The 17,462-nt window shown below is 42.7% G+C and overlaps 1 protein-coding gene across 4 annotated transcripts in view; it reads left to right on the top strand.

Annotated features, from left to right (window-relative positions):
* The first annotated feature begins 862 nt into the window (after nt 1-862).
* The window catches only part of SRGAP3 (SLIT-ROBO Rho GTPase activating protein 3), a 231,422-nt gene continuing 214,822 nt past the window's right edge, over nt 863-17,462 (top strand). For all 4 annotated transcript variants that reach the window (XM_014544690.1, XM_014544691.1, XM_014544693.1 and 1 more), the window contains exon 1: nt 863-1,270. In XM_014544690.1, coding sequence (XP_014400176.1) covers nt 1,204-1,270 — 67 coding nt within the window. In that variant the 5' untranslated portion in view covers nt 863-1,203. The remainder of the gene's footprint in view (nt 1,271-17,462) is intronic.

Below are 17,462 nucleotides of genomic sequence, written 5' to 3'. Positions count from 1 at the left end.
AGTACTTAATTTGCCTAAAGCCCAGCGAGAGACAAAGGCAGCTGGGTGTTTCCAGCATGCTTGCCCTCAAAGGGTTTGCAAATCTGCATGTCTGAAATGTCTGGCATTGTCCCTGCTACCCCACAATTGCTCAAAAATATATTAATGAACATGCCTGCACGGGTCAGCCCCTCAACTCTGCTAGACAATTCCCACAGAGTGACAAATTGTCACAGAGCTGTTGCTTTAAGAAATTGGATAAATTGCACAGTACAAAGAAAAGGTGGACCTTTCAGAGATTTTGGAAGAAAATTCCCTAATCCCACTGCTAATGGTAGGAGTTTGTAGGGGCCTCTCTGGCTTTCCTAGCCTGATTCTTTTTCCTGCTGCCTTCCCTTTTGTGACTGTCTCTTCCCCTTTTTGCTTGCAGTGAGTTCTGCTCTCCTGTAGGCTACAATGTGTCAGTTGTTATAAAATCCGGGAGGTGGAGCTTAGTGACGAGGGCGAGGTTGGTGGGGGAGTGCTCAGCCAGCCCTGCAGGGCGAGCAGTCCTACTCTGGGTTCACCGGAGCTTAAGCCTTGCAGCAGAACTTCCTTCTCGCTCTTCTGGCTTTGATCCTCACTGTACATCAGAGCAGAGGCGCTGAAGGGAGGGAGGATGCGAGATGACTGGCCCTTTGGCAACCTGACCATCTCCTTAGCTGAGCCTTGGAAAGACAGCCAGAGACTGACTGCAGCACCAAGGAGGCGCCGCACCTCTTGTGGATGTGTGTCTGTGTGTGTGTGAGTGTGTGAGTGGGTGAATGGGTGTGAGTGAGGGTGTGTGTGTGTGCATTGTGACTGTGTGTGTGCGTGTCCAGATGAGTGTGCGAGTGCATGTGTGAGTGTGTGTGTGTGTGAGTGTGTGTGTGTGTGTGAGTGCTCTTGGTTTTTATTTTTTTGAAGAAAAATCTTGAAAATCTGGGGCAGGTTACTGTGCTCCTAGGGTGGTGGTGATTCTTTTGCAAGAGGAGCTGACCAGACCAATCTACTAGAGACATTTTTCGGCGAGTAAAGATTATTTTCCTTCCAGGAGAGGGATTTTTTCCCCCCTGGCTCTGCAGCCAAGTGAAAGAGATTAGCCCCTAAACCTGTGAAATCGACCAGAGCCGTGTGAGAGAGAATACGGGAAGAAAAGGAGATATAAATTAAATAGCCTGTCAGTGCCTTTGGCCACGTTGGAAGATGTCATCTCAAACTAAGTTCAAGAAAGACAAAGAGATCATTGCTGAATATGAAGCCCAAATAAAAGGTGAGATGCGGGCCGGGGACTCATGCCTCCCCTCCCCTTTCTTATTCCCTTGCTTTGGCTTTTCCCCGTTTTCCTCCCTGCCATGATGAAATGTTGTTATGCATCAATAATCTTATTGTGAGGAGAAACAGTGGCAGCTGTACAAGTCCAGACTGGTTTCAGCTGCAGAGAGCGCTGGTGCTGGGTGTATGGATTATGAAGTGGTAGCGATCACTGCATTGCAGGTGTGCGAGGAGGATCCGACCCCGGATTTAGGAGTGTCTCAGGTACTCCATCATCTTGGCCGTCACATGTCACTCTAAGGCCTCCTGAAAGTCCCTTAATATGGTGTCTATTTGTTACGGTCTACTATGTTTTTTTCTTTCTCCTTGATGTTGTTGTTGCTTTGCCTCTGCGCCTTTCTCTGGGCTGAAATTCACATGCATGTGCCCAGGGAAGTAGCACAGGGAGGCTGCACTGCTTTGTCAGTCTCTTGGTTGGCCTGGGTTGCCATGGATTAACTGTTATGGGGCATATTGATCCAAACTAATGCAGGCATTTAGGTATAAGGAAGGAGCTTGGTGCAGAAAATATATTCTCTTGCAGTGTGCAGCCCCAGTCACCTTCCATGCACTAGCGTTTAGGGTCATCAGCTTTCATTCAAAGCCAACAGCTCAGTGCGCTGTGTCGGCTGGTAGGTGCTGCCTGGCTTCCGTGGTGCCAGGGGAAGCCAGCCAGGAGGGTGAGATGACCTCTGGCTGCGTGTTCCAGCTTCGGTGCACACCCCTCTCAGAAGCCCCTCCCTAAATCCACAATAGCGAGGCGGAAAGGACACTGGACACAATCGCATAGACAAATGCAGGCAGAACCCTCATACAGGCCAGGCTTCTCCCACCCTCATGAGTTCTAGGCTTAGCTTTGGCAAGGAAAACCTGAAAGCACCATTCCTCATACTCACCCTTTCTCTGAGGATGTACCCTTAGGGAAGCTGGGGCCTGCCCCTCTTAGCATCTGTTTTCTTTCTGGTCACAGTTCTCCTTGCTGTGAACGGGTGTGTTGTGGTCTCTCTTAGAAAGAGTAAAGACAGGATACATCTTCAGTGGATGTTGGTGCCTCCCTCCCCTTGAGGTGATGAGTAGACTGTTGGGCAAGTTGGTTATTTGGGGCTCAGCCGATCTGAGGTTGCCACACCTGCTTCTAGGTGCTGCTGCAGCTCAAGACTCAGTGACCCAGAAAGGCGGTTGCCTCCCCAGGAAGGGCCGAAGGCCGGGCAGTCACAGCTTCTGTACACACTTCAGATGCTTGGGAAACTTTGGGAGGGGAGCAGCCATCAGGGGAGAGCCTTAGTTTTTTTCCAGTCTCGCCAACTGTCTTGTGCCTTTTAGTTCTGGTTGAACCTCGCATGCTAATCACCTCTGGGTAGACCCCAGGATGAAATAAGCAGAAAACCCTCTGCTCTCCTCCCTTTTAGTGTTCAGTTCAGTGTAGAAAACAGTGACTTATGATGTTTCAGCCTTCTGAAAATTTAGAAACAAGCCCTTGTCAGAGATTTGAATTTACCTGACTGCTCACTACAAAAACCCAGTTAGGGAGTTTATATTTTCTAAGACTAAATTGTGTGATTTTTAAAAAATACACGGAGGTTCCCTTGAAAAAAGCCATAGTAGAGAAGGGGATGCTGAGTTTTGGACAGGTTGGTAGGATATGTGCTGATTACTTTGAAGGATTGCTACCACTGGGCCAGTGAACTTTGCTGGAAGATCTATTAAACATTTATGGCTCTGGCTGATTCTTTTACTTTTTACATTTCACCTTTATTTTAAAAACTAATTTGCAAATACAAGGTAATGCATTTCAGCAGGAAATGTGCCCAAATGATCTTGTCCCTTCCAGACTCTAAACGCCTCTGCATTCTACTTACAAGAGTTTAAATTTATTCCGTTAGTGTTGACACCCACACAATTAAGGTCAGGATGCTGCTGTGCCCCAAACCATCTGGAGTCTTTTCTTTCAAAATTCTTTGTTCATCATCATTATTATTGTGTGCACAGGGCTCTACAGTTTCTGTGGCTTACTCCCAGATATCACTACTCTTGGTTTACACAAGGTTCAGAAAGGGTTCACATGAACTCGGTGTTAGAGGTGATGAAACTGAAGCTTCGTAATGTTAAATGACTAGCCCAAGGTCACAAGGCTGAAATGTGAAGGCAGCAGGTTTTCTGCCAGGCCCAGTGTTCCCTGATACATTGTTTGCCTGCAGCTGCCCCTGGAAGGATTGATGTCAGTAGCAGATGGCAGTTTTGTGGCGGGGATGGCTGCCTCTTCGTGGCATTCCATTGTTTTCCCTCTTACTTTGATCCCTTGCCTTTGTTGCTTGCCTCTGAAGAATGTTTGACCAATCACCAAAAATAATGCCTGATGCCAGTTATCTTTCTCGCTGGGCAGCATTTGACCAATCTGTTGCAAACACACCACCTAGTTAGACAGATTTTGTCCTCTGTGACTTCTGGGAGGGGAACTTTTGATTTTTTAAAAATGATACTGAGTTCTTTGTAAACGTACTGTCTTTTATCTCTTTTTGGAGAATTTATTGACTCAACAAAGGAAATGTCTTAAAGCAGTTTTTCTTCCTGTTGTAAAAAATTTCAGACTCATGCCTTTTCTTGCTTCATCAGATACTTGAAGTCCTTTGATTAAATACCTGCAATGCAGTAGTATACCATATGCTTGTTTATTTCCAGTGATGGGGAACTCACCACTTCCAAAGCCCACATACTCTATCTTTGGACAGCTCTGGCTGTTGTAAGTGGTTTTATGCTGGGTTAAATAAGTCTCTCATCCATTTATTGGTTCTATAGTATCTGCCCCTTGGGACTTCATAGAACAAGACAGATGCTTCTTCTCCATGACTGCCCATTGGATGTTTGGAGACTCTGATCATAGCCCCTAGACTGTGATTATCCTCATTTGTTGATTTACAATAATTCTCTGCTGCTTATCTTCACTCTCCTTTGACTCTACTGCATCCTCGGTTGCAAACTCCAATGCATTTGGGTGCTTGGCACGTAGAATAAATGAGTGATGATGGCCAAGTAAGATGATTTGTGACAGGTGTTCCACCACCTCAGCAAAGGCAATGTAAGAAGGGGTGGTAGTGATTATGATGGGCCTGAGGGTGCATGTCCTGTACAAATGGGCAATCACTACCTGGATTCAACCAGTTGACCATTTAGGAATGGAGGCCCAGCCAGATCTTTCCATTTTCCAACAGATGGCAAAAATCTGGATGAGAGCTTTATGCTTTTATTTTATATTTTGTTTTATTGCTTAAAGTATTACAAAGAGTATTACATATGTTTTTTCCCCGCCCTTGACAATCCCCTGGCCTCCCCTACCCCCCAGTGTCTTATGTCCATTGGTTATGCTTATATGCATGCATACAAGTCCTTCGGTTGATCTCTTACCCCCCTCCCTCCTGCCCCCCAAATCTCCCCAGCCTTCCCGCTGCAGTTTGACAATCTGTTTGAGGCAGCTCTGCCTCTGTATCTATTATTGTTCAAAAGTTTGTAATGGTCTCTATTATCCATGAATGTGTGAGATCATGTGGTATTTTTCCTTCATTGACTGGCTTATTTCACTTAGCATAATGCTTTCCAGTTCCATCCATGCTGTTGCAAATGGTAAGAGTTCCTTCTTTTTTACAGCAGCATAGTATTCCATCGTGTAGATGTACCACAGTTTTCTAATCCATTCATCTGCTGATGGGCACTTAGGCTGTTTCCAGATATTCGCTATGGTAAATTGTGCTGCTATGAACATAGGGATGCATATATCCTTTCTGATTGGTGTTTCTGGTTTCTTGGGATATATTCCTAGAAGTGGGATCACTGGGTCAAATGGGAGTTCCATTTTTAACTTTTTGAGGAAACTCCATACTGTCTTCCATAGTGGCTGCACCAGTCTGCATTCCCACCAGCAGTGCATGAGTGTTCCCTTTTCTCCGCATCCTCTCGAGCTTTATGCTTTTAAAGAGGTTTTGCCAAATAGACCTCTAAAAGATGATACTATCAAAAGCCTTCTTCAAGAGTGGTACTGAGTTCTAAATGAGATCCTCTAGATGTGGTCAGAGAAAGAAAACAACTACCACCTCTCTTACGCTGTATGTAATGCTTTTATTAATATAGCCCAAGGGTTCAATTAGCCTTTTCACTGCCCAACCCCTCATTGCAAACATATATATTTATATCTGCCCTATTTCTTCAATCCACTAGCTAGGATCCTTGTCAGAGAGAAGGAAAATGAAATGAATTTGATATGATTTGTTCTTGGTGACCCTGTGCTCGTTCCAAGTGGACATTGCTTCCTGACTGGTGTGCTCACAAATGTCCCTTTACAAATCTGTTCAAGAATCTTGCCTGAGAGTGACATCATATTCTCTAGTCAGGAACTGGCAAGTTTTAACTTGTTCCCCTTTTGAAGTTAGAACAACATTTGCCCATCTACAGCTTTTTGGCACCTATCCTATTTTTCATAATTCTCTCAAAGACCACTGATAGTGTTTGGTAATCTTATTTGCAGGCATTCTCAGTATCTTGGGCTCTAATTCATCTTGCTGTCAGACATAATGGTCTGTTCTACATTTATTCAGAGTTCCCATTTCCATTTCAACCTAATGGAAAATTGAAATAGAAACGCAGTGATTGACTTCAGTGTTTTATTTTTTATTACATGCCTCTCATCATTTTAGTCTATCTTAATAGCAAAAGTCTATAATTTTGGGGAAGAAAAGCAGGTATTGAAGAAGATCACAGAGAATGCATTCATTTATGCACTCATTCAATACTACTTTGTTCTTAGTCCTGTGCTGGGTGTTTTGAGAGATGCAAAGTATATGGTATATTCTTGGCTTTCTAACAGTTTTCTTGGAATATGGTGAAAAGAATCAGTGAAGAAAACAACAACACACAAAACACAAAATTTCCAACTGAGGGCCAGATGAGTTCAGTCTTAAAGAGATTGTGCCATAGAATGATTGGACAACCATCTTCGGAACCCTGATTGCCTTCAACAGGATTCAATGAGGAATGCAGGCTGAGTTGGGAAAGCAGTGAGGAGTCATGGGGATGGTGGCTGATTAGGGAGCTATCTAGAGGAGGCAGCCATTGCGCAGCTTCAGTTTGTCATCGCCATGAAATGTGAGCCCAGAGTGGCCAGTTCTTTCAGTGTTTCAAGGGAATCTGGATTTTAAAACAAAATGGCCTGATTTTTATTTTTAAAATTTCTTAAAATTATTGAGCTGTAAGTATTCTTTATATATTCCACATATAAGTCCCTTATCAGATATATGATTTACAAATATTTTCTTCCATTCGGTGGGTTGTCTTTTCACATTTTTGATCGTGTCCTTAGTAGCACAAAAGTTTTTAATTTTTATGAAGTTCAGAGTATCCATTTTTCTATTTTCCCTCATGTAATTGGTGTCATATCTAAAAATTCTTTGCCAAATCTAAGGCCATAAAGACAATCTCTTGATTTTTAAATGGCAACTCAGATTTAAAAAACACTACAGTGTCTGAACAAACCTGACAGTAGGACAGTTTCAGCTCATGGCCCACCAGTTTGCAACTTCTGGCCTACAAGGTGAAGTCCATAAAAAGTCTTGGTGATGGGCCTTCAGCCAATTTTCCTGCTTTATCTTCAGTTGTTTTCTCTATAAATAGGCCTGTCTGCTCTTCAGTCCGCAGGCCCATGCTCTATCCACTGAGCCAACCCAGCTAGGGCAGGCCTGTCTGCTCTTACAACCACATCCCTTGTCTCTGGATTCTGCATACCCTTTTCTACCTCAAATTCTTTCCCCATTTTCTGCTCTCATCCCTCCTCTTTTTGTCTCACCAACTCCTAACCATCCTTCAGTGCCAGCTCAAATGATACCCTCTTCCATGATGCCTTCCTAACTCTCCTAGGCAGAATTAGTGATTCCCTCACATCTGCCCTTCTATTCTGAGCCTTATTATCCTTTATTACAATTTTGTGTTTAGTCCTTTGGCTCTGAACTCTTGAGGGCAGAAACACTTATGGTCATCTTTGTTTCCCCAATGTGCTTGGCTCACGATTGGTTGGGGGAGTGGCTGATAAGTTACTAATAAGTTTTACTCTTATAACTCATGGCTCAAGCAGTTATTTTCTTTGACATTTATTTTATCTCAGGCTGCTATAACAAAATATCATGGACTGGGTGGTTTAAACAACAGACTTTTATTTATCACAATTCTGGAGCCTGAGAAGTCCAAAATCAAGGTGCCAGCAGATACAATTTCTGTTAAGAGTCCATTTCCTGGCTATAGATGGTTGTCTTTTTGCTGTGTGCTCAAATGGTCTTTCTTTAGTGTGTGATGAGAGTGAGCTCTCTGTCTTTCTCTTCTTAAAAGGGCACTAATCCCAAACAGGAGGTCACCACCCTCATTATCTCATCTAATCCTAATCACCTCCTAAGGCCACACCCACCACAAAATACCATCATATTGGGGCTTAGGCCTTTGACATTTGAATTTGTGTGTGGGTGACACAAACATTTAGCCCATGATAACACCCATACTTTCTGTTCCATTGAAAGCAGGGGTTTTATTGGCTTGCTGAATTTCCTTCTTTGTCTCTGATAGGGGAGACATTTATTAGTAGGGATTTGGTGAAGGCTGATATGTTGAAGCCAAGATGATATTTGATGAAGTGATATTTGTCACAGTCTGGGTGGGGTGTGGCTGTGGAGCACTGTACTGCAGGCACCTCCCAGTCCGGGGAATTAGTGGATGTGGGGGTCTATATTGGCTATTTCTGGAGTTTTCACAACAAACATTTATTTGTTAGGGATGACCTTTCCTTAGCAGAAACCTCTATCATTCATTCATTCATTCACCCATTCATTTAGTGACTGTTATAAGCCATGCTTCAGGCTATACAGCTTTATTTAGCAGTGGGAGGTAATTAAATTTTATTTAGCTCTAGGTCTCAGTCATTTAGTCAGCATCTAATTTTGTGATCCCAATACTTTTGAGAGATAGTCATTATTAGTCCCATTTTATAGATTAAAGGCTATAGTTCAGGGAAACAAAGTAAGTTGCATATGATTACATATCCAATAGTGGCGGAGCTAGGGTTTAAACCAGTCTTCCTGACTTCTGGTTGTGTAGGGAGGCAAGATGCACACCAAGGCAACATGGCTCTGAAACCCAAAGGTTTCTTCTTTGGAGGGGGCAGTCTGGGATGGGTCTTAATCTTTGACTTCCTACCCTCCCTAACACTTCCACGCACCTTCTCATCCAACCTCTCTTAGTCCCCACTTGATGTCCCCTAGCTGTGTCAGGTCCCTTCACTCCCACCACAGGGAGTCATCTTTGGGAAACTAGCTGACTGGAAACACTCCTATAGACTTGACAGAGTCTATATATACTACAAATACTTGACAGAGGTCATGTATTTTCTTGTATATGCATAAGCTCTACCTTCATCAACCTGAAAATATAGAAACAAAAATCTTAAGTGTCTTCTGGTCCAAGTCTCCTACTTTTTCCCTCCCAGATGTGGAAACTGATGTTCAGAAAAGGATTCTGACTAGCAGACACTTCTAGACCATATTTCCAGAAGGGCAAAAGCTTTATCTGTTTGATTTATTGCTATAGTCTCGTTCTTGGGATCTAATTGGTGATCAATAAATGTATGGAGTTGAATTGCTCTGGCGGGTGGGGCAAGCCCTGACAGTGGTTTCACTTGTAAATGCTTCATTCCTGATGGCTTGTTGATGTTTATAAAATATCTTGGCTGTCAAGGAGAGGTTGCCTGGGAGGCAGAGCTGAGTGGTGCCTTGGAAAACAGAATGAGGCAAGTATATGACAGGTTAAGGATTGGAGAGATCAGGAGAAGAGGTTAGGCTGGTTCAGAAACTGGCCCTTTCCTTCTAAGTGCCAAGAAGGTGACAGGGGTTGACCTTCTAAAAATGCTGAATTTCAGAACCTCTGGCCTAACACAGGACGCAGAAAGCTGTGTCCCGGGCTCAATTGCACTTGTAAATGCTTCATTCCTGATGGCTTGTTGCTATTTCTAAAATATCCTAGCTGGCCAGGAGTGGGATTTTGGCTCTGTTCTCTTAAATTTGTTTAATTATTAGGCCAATTTATGTTTGGAGTAGTGTTTCTTTAGGTGTATTCCATGAAAGTGGAGGTGTTGGGTGGAAAAAATTTGTGGTCAAATAGGTTTTGGAAGTTTTAGCATAAACTGAATGAAATAAGTTTGTTTCCCACAGGACTTCTGGGAATCTTGAATGTGTTAAGTAGTGGGAGTCTCCAAAAGGGGTCAGGGCTTTCCTCAAACTTATTTCATCTATAGATCCTTTGCATGGAACATCTTTCAAGACTCTGTTCTTGAGATTACATTTTGGAAATGTACATGGTTTGTGGATTATCCAGATTCTTTCTCTTTTTTGTCTTTTGCCCATTTCCCTAATTTTTATACTTCTTTCAGAGGGCAATTTGAAGAAGGGAAGCGGTAAGACAAAAGCATATCCAGCTCAGCTAAGTGATATCAGTGTGCTCTTTTGAGGTCACTTAGAAAATGTTGGTTTTGACATTTCCAATTACAGAGCGCTCAACCATTGATTTAAATGGTAATTTGGTGACAGCTCACCCCTGATCAATATGCATGGCATGTACACATGTGTCCATCTGTGCATGACAGTAAGGGGGTACACTAGGCTGCAGGCAGTGTTCAAGGTGCCTTGAATGGGCCTAGGCACTGCCCCTGGGATTGCACAGTTAGTGCCAGGTGATAATGGTGCAGATGAACACACACAAGCCCATGGCCCATTGCACGTTAGAGTGAACAGATCTCAGCCAAAAATCCAGGTGCATGAGAAATGTGCTTTTCTTTATATTTTGTAACTTAATTCCATTTCACATCTCTATTCTGTTGGAGGTGGCAGCAACAAATCGAAGTCAATTTGGGGTTTCCTCTCTCATTTCCTCCAGTGTTGTATCCCAAATCCAGGTTGAAACAGGCAGCACTTAATGACATTTGCTTGATTTGGCACTACTGGTCTCTTCTCCTTCTTACTGGGTATTCAGGGGTCAGTCTGTGCCAGGGATCCTCCTTTTTCAAATCCGGAGGCTCCTTTGCATGCCCCCGCTTCATCTCCTTCCATGTGATTTGCAGGCATCAGGGGTCATCCTGGGGCCCACATGCCATGATGGTGAGGGACTGGACATTTGTCTCAGGCTTGTCTTGCCACGCCCAGCACTCTCTCCTCCTCCAGTTCTCCCTGGGGCTCTGCCTGGGGAAATGGCCCAGCTCCTCTCTGTTCCTGGGTTTGTTTGGGGTGACACAGGGTGCAGGTTATTTTCTTACACATGCATAAAATCTGTATACACCTGACTCCCTGAAATCTTTATTCACGTGTAGGGCTGTAAGGAGAAAGGTGGGTAAGAGGGGTGATAACCTGGCACTTTGTCATCAAACATTCTCTCATAGCTATTGTCCATAATCCACATATCTTTTTATTCTCCCTGAGGGCTAGGCTTTGGAAAGTCAAAAGCCAAGAATTGAGTCTTTCTCTGTATTGTCTTTCTCTGAGGCAATGAACACAGAATGCTTTCCCTGCCTGAATCAGGTCCAAGGGGTCTAAGGAAATCTGGAAGAAAACCTTTAATATTTCAAAATATTAATTGCAGCGAGTTTCCTCCCTTCTCCATCTGCACCATCCTGACCCAGACCACCATCACCTCTTGCTGGGACCATGGCAACATCTTCCTAACTCAGGGTTTCTCAACCTCTGCACTCTACGAATTCTGGGCTGGATCATTTTTTTGTTGTTGAGGGGGGAATGTCCTGCACAATGTGGGATGTTGAGCAGCATTTCTGGCCTCCACCCAATAGATACCAGTAGCACTCCCCTCCCCAAATTGTGACAACCAAAAATGTCTCCAGACATTGCCAGATGTCCCCTGGGGGGTGGAGTGCAAAATAGCAAAATAGGCCCCAGTTGAAAGACAGTATTCCTATGTGGTCTCCCTGCTTCTTCTCTTGTCCTCATAATCTGTTCTCCCCACAGCAACCAGCAGTAATTCTTACACAGTTTAAATATAATTATGTCACTCTTGGTTTCCAAACCTTCCAGTAGCATCTCACTGCATGAGAATTAAATCCAAAACCCTACCTCAGCTTACAAAGCTATGCTCTGCCTACATTGGCCACATTACCTGTCCACTTTCCTGGTTCCTTGAATTCTCCAAGCTTGGATCTGCTTTGGGCCTTTGCACTTAGATTTTTCCTCTTTCTGGAATCCTCTTCATCTGGATTGTCACATGGCTGGCTCCTTCTAGGTATTCTGCTTTCAGCTTGCATGTCAATTCCTGACCACTCAATCTTAAGTAGCCCTGGAGTAACTACTGGGTCTGCTGACATGAATTCTTAGCAGAGCACGTATGACTATATGATATTTCCCCTTCTTTGTTTATTTCTTCTTTTTACCAGAATTGAAATTCTATAAGAACAAGACTTTTGTTTCTTTTGTTCATTTGTTTTGTTAGCACCTGGAATAGCACTTGTTACATAACAGGTGAACCTAATATTTGTTGATTGAATGAATGAATGTAGATGTCCTTGTGCTGGACTTTGCACACAACCACTTGCAGATATTTTGCTTTGGGGTACATGGGATCAGACTAGGAACTGCAGTCTAGAGGCACATACTAGTAATGAAGCAGAGCCAGGCTTTCCCCAAACCCTGATTGAGAGATAATTCAGGAAAATTAATCCACAGAAGGGATAATTGTATCTATGCAGAGCAATCCAGTTGATGGCTTAGAGGGGAATGAGGTAGAGAGACCAGGTGCTACTTGCAGGGGTACTGCAGGGAATCCAATATTTTTTATTAGTTGAGTATGTATCTAATATGGGGACACAAAATGGGTAAAATATAGTTTCTATTCCTGTCTTTGATAGACTTATAGTTACAAACATAAATTAATACAGTAAGTGCTGGAATAGTACAGTACTGGAATCACACACTGCGGAAACTCAGAGTGAGCGTGTCAGCTTTGCCTGGGATAGCTGGAGAGGTTGTTATAGGAAAGAGGACTTTTGAATAGGGCTGTGAAGGATGGGTAGAAGCTCTTAAGATGATAAAAAGCATTTCCTGAAGAGAAAACAGCCTGTGCAAAGGTATGGGATGGTCATGAAAGAGCCTGGGTACTTGGGAAATGGTGAGAAATTTGATGTGGCTGAAATTCATAGTAGATGGAATGGAGGGGCTGTGGGAGATGAGATTTGAAATGAGAGGAGCTTGAAGTTCTTTTTAACCATTGGATCCTATAAGTCTTTGTCCTTGGAGATGGAGGATAAGAGCCTTTTTTTGGTAACATTTTTTTATGATTATGGATGTGTGCATGCTCATTATTTTTAAAGTTTTGAAAATACAGAAAAATATAAAAAAGGAAAAAAAGGAATCTAGAAGCCATTACCTGAGATAACCACTATAAACATTCAATATATTATCTTCCAGATTCTATATCTCTATTAAATCTGTTTTATATCTTGTGTAACAAAAAATGGGATCATAGATCTTTTATGAAAAGTTATAAAAATAAAACTGATAAGGAAATCATCATAGGCCTGTAGACCTAGGTCTGAAATAGACAGAGTATGGCCTAAAAATAAACAGATGTTGCCAAGTAAGAACATCAATCAATAAGCCTTATCCTCCATGTGTTTGGATGGTCCTTTAGGGCGGGGGAGTGTGGTAGCTGGCTTGTGTTGGCCACTTCTGTCCCCACAAACCTGTATAAAATTGGGGGGAACTGAGCTCACTCATCAAGAACTTCCCCCGACCCTACATCTGTTCCAGCCACGTTCGGTTAAAATTTCCCCCTTTCCCAGTACACTGTAGTCTCACTTCCCTGTTGGTACTCAGGAAGTACTTTGGCAGGAAGTACTAAAAAGGGAGTCTTGTCTAAAGCAAAGAATTTAGTCTCAGGAAGCAGGTTGCCCTCTCTGATGGCACCTTCCCTCTGATTTACCTTTCTTTGTTGTTCTCTGCTGGAGTTCCTGGTCATCAGTGGAACTTTTGAGATTCCCGATTGCTAGTCTGTTCCCAACAGTGGTAACCTGTTCTCCCCAGGCTTATAATGGTTGGTGAGGGTATTTTCAGAATGTAGTTTACTATAGGTCAGTGGGTTTTCCAACTTTTTGTTAGACAGAAAGCCCTGTAGGCACGTAGAGTTCTTACTGAGAGATTGGAGCTCAGAGGGAGGGGATAGCTCTGTAGGAGGACCTTCCATAGCTTAGAGTGCCTTAAAAGGAACCAGAGAGAGAGAGAGAGAGAGAGAGAGATGACATAAGAGACATGTAACAATGAAACACTTTAGTCACCTTCAAGAACACCAAAGAGTAGATGTCGCTTCTCTGATTTTATTTGTAGTAAAGAATGCACACAGGCTGAGCAGCATGACTGCTCTCCAATCGTTGTCTCAGTAGGACGTTTCCAAGTAGAGTTGGCCAGTACATTACTTTTTATTTTACATGTGCTTTATTTTTAATAGTGGCCTTTCCAGACAGTATTTTTGTTTTGTTTTTAATTGATTTTTTACAGAGAGGAAGGGAGAGGGATAGAGAGTTAGAAGCATCGATGAGAGAGAAACATCGATCAGCTGCCTCTTGCACCCCCCCCGCTGGGGATGTGCCCGCAACCAAGGTACATGCCCTTGACTGGAATCGAACCCGGGACCCTTGAGTCCGCAGGCTGATGCTCTATCCACTGAGCCAAACCGGTTAGGGCCAGACAGTATTTTTGGATCTCCTGAAGATAAATGATCTTGGGGAAATGGAGGCAGAAAAACAGTCACTCTCTTGCTCTGATATCTGATAACTAAATACTTCTTGACCTCTGACCCTGGCCATTTGGACTCCTGACCATTTGCCTGGTTGTGGTTTTTTGAGTTTGTCTCTTGACTCTCAGCTCATCTAGGGCTTTAGTCATGTATGGCCCAATCCTCTTGCTTTAGGCTCCACCCTGAATATATCTGTCTTGCTGGATCTCATACTTGGCATAATATCATCATTGAAACTCTGCACCAAAATAATGATGGAGGCCCCACTGCTCTCTGCCAGAAACAGAATTGTATGCTATTGGGAATAGTGGGAAAGAAATGTTGAGAACATGGTGGGCCAGTTTACTTTGATTTAGTTTAACAAATATTTATTAGTTCCTACTATGTTCTCTGACTCCATAAGAGGAAGACAAATTTTAACTTGTAATTATAAAGATGTTGAGTGTTATGAAAGGATGGTACAGAGTTCTTGGAGGAACCTATAGCGAATGGATATAAATTGTTGAAAATATTCTAGGCGATTTCTGATATTGATCTGTAAAGCTGAATTGGTCAAGCTTATCCCACCACATTATTTCCTGAGCTATTTAGGACCAAGACAGAACCATCTTTTCATTTAGAGAAGGGTCAGAAGCAATCAAAATATTTAAGGGGTCAGAAAGATTGGTACTTCTAAGAGAAACACACAATTTCTGGTGTAAAGGATTGAAATGGTTTCAGAAAAGGAATTTTATAGTAGTTATATTTAAGATGATAAGTACAGTAATGGGATAAGTGCTTTTAAGGTGAAATTAAAGCCAGGGATCAACTGAAGAGGATAGAAATCCATCCTGGCTGGATAGTTATGTTCAAGTCACAGAAAGTAAGTGAGGCAAGAATATGGATTGTTGAAGGAGGCAGCTGTGATATGGCTGGGTTGGGGGTGGGGGTGCTCAGAATGGAATTGCATAGACCTGGGTTTGAGTCTTAGCTTATGGCTTATCAGCTGAATGACCTTGGATAAATCTTTTATTATCTAAGAAAAGACTGAACTCTCAGTGTATGTATGTCTGTGTGTGTTACAATCCTATTTTTTTAAAATAAAAAATGTGTGTCTTTATGTATTTGGGTGTGTATAAAAAGAATCTCATAGTTTTTAATGATTGATAATGATGCTTTCTCTTGGGGACTTAGGAATCGGGTAGAGGTCGGGTTTGGGGCAGGATGGTAGTGACAAGGAACAGTAGAAAGGAGACCTTTTCCCTTATATTCTTCTATTTTTGATTGACTTCTGAAATAGTGATTGTGATTACTTTTCTAATTTAAAAACCCACCAAGTTGACAATAAAAGTAAGAAATTTGTTGACAATTTTTTCTGCTATGGAGGATGTTCAGACATCAGCTGCACTATAGAAGGAAAAGAGGGAGGGAGGGAGGGAGGAAGGAAAGAAAACACCTGCAAGAGATTTTTAAGATTTGCTTAACATTTTGTGGTGTTCATTATGTATTGTAAGAATGATTGCTGAAATTATCTGTATTACTTTACTGGATTATCTCCCCCTCCCTCCACCTCCCATGCAGTGTGGAAGATGTTTTCTTTTCTCCGTTCTTTTAAAATTCTAAGAGATGGGTATAGGGGTGGAATAGTCAAGTCCAACCATTGAAGTAGTGGGTTAAAATCAGGAGCCATTGTGCTGCTGTGTCCAGAGTCTTGGATTTAGTCATAAAACCCGTCTGATCTGTCTTTTGAATGAGGCACTTCTCCATTCTGCATCCTTGCATCCTCATCTGTAAAATGAGCCATTATCTACCCTAAAGGCTAGTTGCCATGAGGATCAGATGAGGTGGTGTGTGAGACAGTAAACTCTAGAGTTCTGCAGAAATGTTAATTATTTCTATTTTTGCCTAGCTCCTCCCCGGGGCATGCTGCTATTACCATGGGGTTGTTTATGTGTCTGTCTCCCTATGAGTGCCTCAGAGTGCAGGGGCCTTCTTTTATTCATTCTGAATTCTTATGCCTAGTGCCTGCCACACAGGAGGCATTCAAAGCTTCTGGAATAGCTATCAAGGACAGAAAAATATACGCACAGTTAGTTTTAGGCTTATGAAAATATTAAGATGCTCTTCCAGGAAACACTGCCTTCCAGTTCTATTTAAAAGGAATTAAAAAGGAAATCAGCTAAGTCCACAACAGAAATGATATTGCTGGGAGAAAGTAAATAACTTCATTAACGAAAATTTAATTGCACAGTTTTATAAAGAGACAGAGCCACATCTCTCCATCCTCATTATTGTCAAAGACCTGACAGTTGGTTCCAAGGAGGGCAAGATGAATGAAAGGGATTGAGAAAAGACAAATCCTGATACTCCTGGAGAAATGTCTCCCAAGAAACAGGAATGCCCCTGAATCACCAGTTTCCTTGGTCAGAGCCCTGGAATAAGCCTTCTCCAGGCTCCTCAGACAAAGACCTTTTTTGGCCTCTACCCCAGACTGTGGCCAGTAAACCACAAAATCCCTTATTTCCCCTGGAAGTGGGAAAATGGCCAATTGCTTGACAAAACTGGAAGGATTATCTGAGGCTCAACTTGGGGGCTCCAATACCTCTAAAACCCAGATAATTATCATCTGAATGGGTGGGGGAAGGCCTGGAGCCAAGCCTAGAAACAGCCTTGTGTAGTCCTGCAGTTAGGAAGGAGGGGACCAATCTCAGCATTGGGCCTCTGGACCCTTCTCTATTACTATCGAGAAGCCACATTTTCTTCTCCTTCTCCTGCACCAGTTCCTTAAGTACAAGTCAGCCTAGGGGCATCATTAGATGGGTTCATAATTGTCCAAACAAGTGGTGATTGTTGCATGGTCCTTTGTTCCCTAGGTGAAGTCTCCAGTGGCCTGCCAAAAGGCTCTGCCCTGTTCTGTGTTTCAACTGAGTGGATGAGAACATGAGTGTGCCCATCCAGTTTGAGAATGTCAGGAAACCAAGGAAGGCAGGCTTAGTAATCGGGCACATGGTTGTTAATATCAAACTGCTGGAGATTTGCAGCCCAGCTCTGCTACTTTCTTACTATGTGATTTTGGGCAAGTCTTTTTAATCTCGTTGAGCCTCAGTTTCCCCATCTATAAAGTGAAGATAGTAATCCAATTTCAAAGAGTTATCTAGGTGGTTAAATTGAGACAATGTATGTAAAGCCCACTGCACAGGGCTAGGCACATAGTAAGGACTCAATCAATGTTAGCTATTGTTATTAATAATCACAACTGTAAGTAATACTGCAGGCTCTGGAGGCTAGTAGATCTGGGCTCAGATTCCAGCTGTGCCACTTACTAGTTGTGGGCAAATTGTTTAACCTCTCTGAGGCTTAGC

The sequence above is a fragment of the Myotis brandtii genome, unplaced genomic scaffold, assembly GCF_000412655.1.
Source record: "Myotis brandtii unplaced genomic scaffold, ASM41265v1 scaffold378, whole genome shotgun sequence".
NCBI classification, from domain to species: Eukaryota; Metazoa; Chordata; class Mammalia; order Chiroptera; family Vespertilionidae; genus Myotis; species Myotis brandtii.
Note: the sequence above shows the minus strand (reverse complement) of the source record. Positions and strands in the feature narration are given on the sequence as shown.